At 38.3% G+C, this 8,934-nt stretch overlaps 1 protein-coding gene across 1 annotated transcript; it reads left to right on the top strand.

Moving 5' to 3' along the window:
• Positions 1-1,743: 1,743 nt before the first annotated feature.
• On the top strand, positions 1,744-5,576 carry nptx1l (neuronal pentraxin 1 like). Its single transcript, XM_041995729.1, has 5 exons — positions 1,744-2,295; positions 2,567-2,774; positions 3,429-3,673; positions 3,765-3,944; positions 4,345-5,576. Exons 1-5 carry the CDS (start codon positions 1,852-1,854, stop codon positions 4,564-4,566), a joined length of 1,299 nt encoding a protein of 432 aa, XP_041851663.1. The 5' UTR covers positions 1,744-1,851; the 3' UTR covers positions 4,567-5,576.
• Positions 5,577-8,934: the final 3,358 nt, after the last annotated feature.

The following is an 8,934-nucleotide window of genomic DNA, read 5'->3' as shown; positions in this document are numbered from 1 at the left end:
GAAATGAAATAAAGAAAAAAGCTAAAAATAGATAAAATGCAAGATATAAAGTTTCAGCGTGGGGAATTCAACGGTTGTTTTGGTAATAGGCAGCAAATAGAAAAGTTTTTAACCCTGATTCAAAACTGCTGAGAGTTTAAGCAGATCTGCAGTTTTCTGGGAGTTTCTTCCAGCATAAAAGCTGAAAACATAGATTTACATCAACACCCCCCTCACATCAACAGATGAGTTTTCCATTGATTAGTTACTATTACAGAGAATGCTGACTACCCAAACATGATGAGGTGAAGTCTCCTGAAGGGGATATTTACTGGATCTAATAGGGGCACCAGGACAATTAAAATCTTAAGAACAAAACATAAATTTGTAAATAGTCTTTATTTCCAGGAATTTACAATAACAAGGCAGCATTGGTGTTAATTTTCTGCATGTAAAGGCTTAAAAGGTTTTATGGTTGTTATTTACCACTCAGAATTATAATGACCTAGAAAAAGATCTTAAACTGCATGAACACCTTGGCTACAAGAAGAGAACAACAGTGTCAAAAATGTATAAAGTATACCAAATGTATTTTTATTTCTTCATATTTAAACTTAATTATTACATTTATTGACATTTCAGGAAGCAAATCTGTATCATACAAATGGTAAAGAAAATAGACTTTTAGTCATGACAATCCAAAACTAACAGAACACAAGTAGAGAAATATTTTGTGTAGACTTTGGCTTTACTTTGAGTTCTTTTTTGCAGCTTTCAAATAAGATCTTCCCTCCTGGAAAACCATTTAATCATTCAGAGTCATTTCCATCCAGCAAACAGGATAAAACGTGCATCAACAAATCATTTGGATTTAATGACCTGCAATAGATGATTGTAATTATGCCACAAACCTTTTAACCTTCTCCACCTACTATTGTCACATGCAGGCTTTTCCACATGCATGCACGTCTGCTTGAGTCCATCTTTCCACCCATTTTAATCTGACAGCTGATATGCTTTCACTACGAATTAGTGTGTTTATGTTATTTTTAGCATAGACTCAGTTGGAATGCAGCTCAAGAGACTGAACATTTTCTTTCCTGATTAATTCATAGTTTAAACTGTTTGATGATATGCTACTGTTTGAAAAATTGAATTACTTAGAAGTGATACAGAGAGCAGATCTCCACTGAAGGAGATGATCTGTAAAGTGTGTGTCTTTGTGTGTGCTTAAAGGTTTGAAGTGAACGTACTTTCTCAGACTGAGTTTACAGATCATGATCAGAGAGATAAAGCCCGAGCAGGAAACATTTGTAGGCAGCAGCGTAAACAGACAGCTGCTCTCGCTGCTCAGTGTGACGGTGTGATGTGAGGGGAGCTGTCCTTGGTGCTGAATCTGGGGGGTGGTCTCTCAAATTCAAATTACTGCAACTTCTCATCTGCATCCACCTTCATTGTGTTTGGTTTCCAGTGCGCCAGAAACAAAACAAACACAGCTGGCCTCTTTTGGCCGTGAGCCACACAAGCAAGCCCCTTCTCCGCCAACAAATCCGCGTTTTACGAATGAATAATACACAGCGAGAAATGACAAATAGTCAAAGTGATGAAAGATTTAACATGTGAGAGCCTGAAAGCAAAATGGGTTTCATCTCTTGAATGTGACGCAACTTCTGGAGACGTTTTAAAAGAGGGGGCAGAGTGCGATCCCGCCCCTCTGGTTGCGATGCAGTGAACCCGCTCTGCGCAGAGCCGGGCACGCAGTATAAAAGCGGGTGCGCTCGCACGGACAGGAGTACAACAACAAGCGGGAAGTCGGTGCTGCTCGTAGACCAAAAAGAAGAAACAAACAAAAACCTCAACACAGACGCCAGCATGCAGGCGACAAAGAACGGATTTTGTTGGAGACTTTTTCTATTTTCCGGCGTATTTTTGGCGAGTTTATGTCAAGACTTTGCGGGACAGACGCAGTTCATTTGCACGTCCGTACCCAAGGATATGGACATATGCGCAGCCACGTTGCAGAACAGCGTGCCAGGAGAGGACTTGAAGACCACTGTTATGCAGCTGCGGGAGACAGTTTTGCAGCAGAAAGAGACGATAATTAACCAAAAAGAGACTATTAGAGAACTGACCTCGAAGTTGGCTCGGTGTGAGAGCCAGAGTGGCGCAGAACCCGGGGACGCGCGTCCCGGGGGCAGAAGGAAAGAAGGGGGGACCAAAAACACTATGGGAGATGTATCGAGGGGCCCCGCTGATACTTTGACGCAGCTATCACAGACTTTACAATCGTTGAAGCAGAGGCTGGAAAATTTGGAGGTAGGCTGATGTTTCTGCACAGATTTTTTTTTTTTTTTTTTACCGCTTTGACGCTGCGCAAATACCACCATTACAATAACATTTTGTTGATTAAAACCAATATTGACATAGACTATTAACAATGATAGTCTATGCTTGTCAATATGAAAAAAAAAGGACAAATATGAATTGAAGTTGCATATCCATTGTAACCCTTAAATATAAAAGTTAATCTCCAACCATTCCCACCTTCAGCAGTTAATAAGCTTTTTTTGCGTTTTGGCCCCAACAGCAATTCAGCAGAAGTAACAACTCGGTACAGGCGAACAGCCTGAAAGACCTGCTCCAAAGTAAGATCGACGACTTAGAGAAGCAGGTGTTGTCCCGAGTGAACAGCATCGAGGAGGGGAAGCCCGGACTCCGAAATGAGACGGAGCAACGTGGGAGAGTGGAGTCCACCCTCACGTCCCTACACCAGAGGATCTCTGACCTGGAAAAAGGTAGGGATCTGGAAAAGGTAGCGAGGGGCATCAGGGAGTGTTTGGTGAGAAGTATGATAGAGGCGAGGCTGGGGAGCGACGGGACAAAACAAAAGAAAAATCACTGCAGTTGACAAATTTAAATTTCAAATTGCTAAACGAAGGGAAAAGCAGTCTGTTGCATTCTGCAGTTTCCTGCTCTAATTCATGCAAATGAAACCCCGGCATTCAGTGAACGATCTCCCGCCTCCATTTGCTCTATTTTGAGAACTTATAACATGATGCTGTCTCAGTTTGGGACCCCTCTGGTGCTAGCAGTCAGCCAAACCGTGTTATGGAAGCAAAAAAAAAAAAAAAAAAAAAAAGTTTGAATGCATGAAAAAAAGATGAGATGAAAGTTAACATCACTGCAGTGATGGTTTTATCGTACGAGATTAAAGCAAATCTGGAGCATCACCATTGTGGATTTGTTGTGTAACGTGTAATTCCAGTGTAAATCCCCAGTGTGATAGGCTATATTAGTATTATGATAATGATAATTATATATATATATATATATATATATATGTGTGTGTGTGTGTGTGTGTGTGTGTGTGTGTGTGAGAGAGAGATAGAGAGAGAGAGAGCGAGAGTATGAATATTTAAAATGTGCCCTGTTACTTTATTCCCTCACAGGTCAGAGAGAAAACAGACCACTAGATAAATTCCAGTTAACATTTCCACTGAGAACCAACTACATGTATGCAAAAGTGAAGAAGAGTTTGCCGGAGATGTATGCCCTTACTGTGTGCATGTGGCTGAAGTCCAATGCCTCTCCTGGAGTGGGAACACCTTTTTCCTATGCTGTTCCTGGTCAGGCTAACGAGCTGGTCCTCATAGAGTGGGGAAACAACCCAATGGAGATACTAATAAATGACAAGGTATTAAGATGATAAACATATTGTTTCCCATTCTTTTATTTTACTTTTGGGGTTATAAGTCTAATCATTTCTGCATTTGAACTTGTTAAAGGTTGCAAAGCTGCCTTTTCTTATCAATGATGGAAAGTGGCATCATATCTGTGTGACCTGGACAACTCGTGATGGTGTTTGGGAAGCTTTCCAAGATGGTGTCAAGAGGGGTAGTGGAGAAAATTTAGCTCCATATCATCCCATCAAACCACAGGGCCTGCTGATCCTTGGCCAGGAGCAGGTATGGATTTAATATTTTCCAAATTCTCATCTAAGTACTTTTGTTATCTTCATGGTCCTGTACAAAATACTTATTAAGCATTTTCTTGCATTTTTTTATATAACATGACATATTTAGTCAAATGTAGAATGTCATTCATAATACAGACAGTAAATTAACAAGCAGACCAAGATGTTTATAGTCACACAGAAAAGTTTTAATATGTTTGTCCATCCTTGGCTGTTTTCAAAAATTTAATAAAGTAGTTAAATCTTTAAGTGAGTTCTTATTAAAATCTGGGTGCATCAAGGGTACATGTTGCTCTCTCAGTTCAGTCACATATCAGTGTAATCAAAAAAGTTCTTGTCCTCTTTATGTACCAGGTTTTTCATCTTTGTTAAAATAATTTTCCTCACCACAGGACACGTATGGGGGAGGATTTGACGCCACACAAGCTTTTGTTGGAGATCTGGCAAATTTCCACATCTGGGATCGTAAACTGTCTGTGGGAGAGATTTATAATCTGGCAACCTGCAGCAGCAAAGCTCAAGTGGGCAACGTTTTTGCGTGGATGGAGACAAGCCTTGATATTTACGGAGGTGCCTCGAAGTGGACATTTGAAGCTTGTCGTCAACTGAACTGAGCAGCAGGGAAGACAGACCCAGAGTGTCTGCAAAAGATACGGTTGTCACGGCATCGGTAAACACATTCGAAAGGTCAAGAGGAGATTGTCGCAGTCGAGTACCGTCTGGAATTTTGTTATAGATATTTGAAAATAGAATTTGTGGACGATTTGATAGATTTTTACCAGATTTCTCATGTGGGAGAAGTCACTGAAAAGAGTCACTTTGGCATCCTGTGGTGCTTGAATGCACATCAGGTTTAATTTGTGGTTTTCTTTGAAAAAGCTGGCGATGCCACCCCCGAGAGCAGAGGTCGCTCTGAGAGAGCAAATTGAGGAACCAACATCAGACATACAGTAGGAGGTCATGTAGTTTTTAGAAAACAGATGTCACGCTATTCAACAAAATGACTGACTTCTTCAAATGTCCTTTTTTTTTTGTCTCGACTGCCAGGAATTTTCACTGTGAAAAAGGGCAGAGTGGACTTTTTCAAAAGGAAGGTGTTCTTCAAGAGGTTAAGAAAAATAAAAAAAAGACAACATTGTTTCTCTGTCACTCCTCTTTCTCTACCACCACCTGCTTGACGTGATTTTGTGTGAAGAATGACGTATATTCATTGCCAACATTTGAGCCTGAGTGCCTTGGGCTGTTGAAAAGTATCTCAGCACATTCATCGTCCTTTGCAGAGTGTTTGTGCTTTTGTGTTTATTTTCTAGTGAATTATTATCAAAAAAAGGTGTTTGTCATAACACTTTTTGGATGAGGCTGGAAAAGATTGTTTAATGTGAAATGCAATTCATTGATGACAATGGCGCGTTTTACAGTTGCTTGAACTTCAGCAGGAATGTTCTCTGTACAGTAACAGCATGTCTTAACTTCTGTAATGCTGCGTCAGCATCTCTGATCTTTGCTTTTACTATCCTACTTTTAGGTTGAGGTTTTATACTGTATTGTTATACGCTTAAAGCATGGCAACACTGACAGAAAGAAAAAAAAGTTCTAGTTTTTGTAATAAATTGTGATACTTGAATCATTTGCCGTTTTAAACATGTTTATTTTTGCACTTTTATGACGTGTTGATGTGGGGATGAGCTCGTAATAAAAAGCACACATTTTTGCTTCTTCAAGACTCTACAAGTCCAGATCTTAAAAGTTATTAATATGATTAATAATTAATTAATTATTATTATGAATTATGAATTATTAATATAATTAAACCAAATTCATTATACTTTTTAAGGGGTGCAGTATGTTGTCAAACGGCACCACTTGTGTGTTTGAACTCTCTCTATTTGCCACTAGTGGTGTGAAAAAGATTAAATTATTAGACTTAAAAAAAAAAAACATGCTGCACCCCTAAAATATGTAATGAAGGATAGATGTTATCCATTTTTTTCAATAAACAGCCACCAATTAATATCCTCAAATCATTTTTTCTACATTTGGGAAGTTGTAGCAACAAGTGGAGCAGCGAGATTGTCATTATCTCCTCAGCACCTTCTCATGGATCCCCAAATGCTTTAAGGCCAACTGGGAAGCTATATCTCCTCCAGGAAGTCCCAGCTGGGCAAAGAAGCATCTTTATCAGGTCCCTAAACCACCTCAAGTGGGTCCTCTCAGTATGAGGGAACAACAGGCTTACATTAACTTCTTCTGGATTTCTAAACTTATTTTTGGTGATAAGCTAAGCCACATAGCAGAGAAAACAGATTTAATTTTATGTTTGTGAAGTTGTTTACTGACATTCATGGCCTGTTTGTTAACAGCCTGTCTGAAAAGGATCTTCTTCAATAATTAAAGTTGTAGTTTGGGCCACTAAAAATATTCTCCTTTCAGAGATAGACTGCATCAGTTTGGCATCCCAGTTTGGCTAATTACATTATCACAATGAACAAAAAGAGACAAAAATATTTCCTTGCTGGCTGAAGACTAATCCTCCATGCTAACACTGCAATACAGCAGCAAATTTAAAATCTATGACAACATGGTACAATAGCAACCAATTTTCTCAGAGGATAATTATTTTATACCCTGGTGAATTTTTGAACCGGCCATGATCAAAACAGCTATGAAGGAAAATCATTGTCAGGCTTAGACTTTTTTTTCAAATGTTTGACTTTTCACACACTTAGAAATATAAATGATATCCAGCATGTTCTCATTAAATTTTCAGGTCAATAAAATAAGAGTTTGGGGCTACATTGACATTTCTGTTATAATGTCACTAATCCTTAATTCCTCACATTTGCTTTACTGTACATTACATATGAAATGTGTTTTTCTCAAAAACTGTTTGAGGTCAGTAAAAAATCATTACATGAAACATAGCAGGTTGGATTTGAACAGAGGTGGTGAACTTCCTCCAATTTCTGAGCATATCAGCTTTCTTCATTGAAGGGTAAGTCTCCAATGTAGATCAAGAAAACTTCTACACTAACACTTGAGCACACTCTGTGTGGAGGAAGACAGAATCTATAAAAATGTATCTGCAAATTAATCATAGCCAAGGACAGAGGATGTTGAGGTTTTTCCTTTGTTACTGGTGAGATTGCTAAGTCCCTCCAGAGACGGGTCATATGTCCCACAAATTGGTTTCCATTCTCTGCCTCTGAAGAAGGGAGACATCTTCACATCAATAGGTTTTTCCCCAGACACCAGACTAACCTCAGCTCATACCTATCACACAGCCATTAAAAACAGCAGCTGGGTTTGGGATGTCGTGCGTCTTTTTTTCCTCCCAGCTATAGGATCAATCTATGTATTGACACAGAGAGACATGTGGATGTGTGAAAACAGTGAAATGAAATGAAATTTCCCGGAATAGATATTTAAGTCCTTATCCATATCCATATTCCATTTCTAGAACCAAACCTGGTCTCACACTCTGTCAGGTGTACAAATGGCTCAGCTGGATAATAACTGACCTGTTGACCCCTCCCCAGCTTTACTGGGTCCTAATTGGTGTGTGCTGCATGCACTCTGCTTGAGATTAGTTTAGAAGAGAGGTCAGATGTGAAGTGGTGCTTTTTCTACTATATCCTGTGCTTCTTATTCCACATAGGGTCATCATATGTGGCTGACTTTTTCTTTTTCTTTTTTTAAAGCTCTCTTTGGAAAGTAATTCATTTACGTCCTTGAAATGACAAATTGGGAATAAGGACAGAAAGAACTGAGCGGTTTCAATAAAATGCAAGTGTTTGATGATAAAAAAAATAAGTCATCAGGGGAAGGCAAGTTAATTTGAATAGCACAATTTAACAACAGGGTGACTCAAAGTGCTTTACAAAGACACCAAAGAAAAAATTAAAAGATAAAGGAAGAAGAAAGAACATTAGAAAAAGAAGGGGTCATCCAATGTGAGAATTTAGAGCACTTGTTCTGAGAGATTCCTGCTAAAAACATCGGTAAATCATTTAACTTTATCTAAATTTTGTCATGCTTTGAGGTTTCTCCTGATCACACTGAGAAGTGAACAGAATAACTCCATTTTATGATTATCCCTTCCTGCATGGATTTATTAGGCCTTTGAAGATCAGATCCTGCTAACAGGTCCACTTCTAGAAATTAAGCTTTAAAAGCTCTGTGATTTAATGCTAATATTACATAAAAAAAACATGTGGTTTGTAGTAAATTGGCAGCTATTCTGATAAATTCCCACACACAGGATTTTATTTACCATGACAAAGTGATGTTTAAAACTCACAGGTATCCTACCTCAACAAACTTTATCTAAACATATTAACACACTGTTCAGCAGCAAGGAGAAAAGCTCTGGAGGATGTCAGAGGTTCCTAAAAGTGTGAGAAACTTTTTTTTTTTACTCATGACTGATTCAGTTCTTTTTTTCATTCAAACATTGTCTCGTTTTTGTACTCAAAGTTATCAGAATGGTACACAATAAGGCACGAGAGTGGTTTATATTGTTATCACTGTAATCTGTTGTTCAGTTTAAAAGAAAAACAGTAATAACTGACTACATAAGACATAAGAAAAGAAAATAATATGTAAAACTCTGATATTCTGTATTAGGGCTCAGCTGATAACATTGAATATATCTGCTTATATCCATTGAAGAGTGAATTTGTTAATTACTGTTATGGAGTTAATTGCTTCTGCTTGGTGTCAGAGTTATTACACATTATATATATATATTTTTTTATAAAGATACTTCTTGAAATTTGTGCATTTACTTGTTGATCTTTTTTCACTTTAAAATAAGTCCTTCACTCAAAATGACCACACAAGCAGTGTGTTCATACCCTTTAAATGTGACCCATAATAATGTCCTGGAAAGTACCGACACTACAAGTGGCAGCAAGGAAACATAACTCATAATGTTTAAACCAGGGGTGCACATAACTGGTACACAGGTATGCATGTGTGTCAAA

Source organism: Melanotaenia boesemani, chromosome 2 (assembly GCF_017639745.1).
Source record: "Melanotaenia boesemani isolate fMelBoe1 chromosome 2, fMelBoe1.pri, whole genome shotgun sequence".
NCBI classification, from domain to species: Eukaryota; Metazoa; Chordata; class Actinopteri; order Atheriniformes; family Melanotaeniidae; genus Melanotaenia; species Melanotaenia boesemani.
The sequence above is the reverse complement of the archived record's forward strand: the minus strand, read 5'-3'. Positions and strand labels throughout refer to the sequence as shown.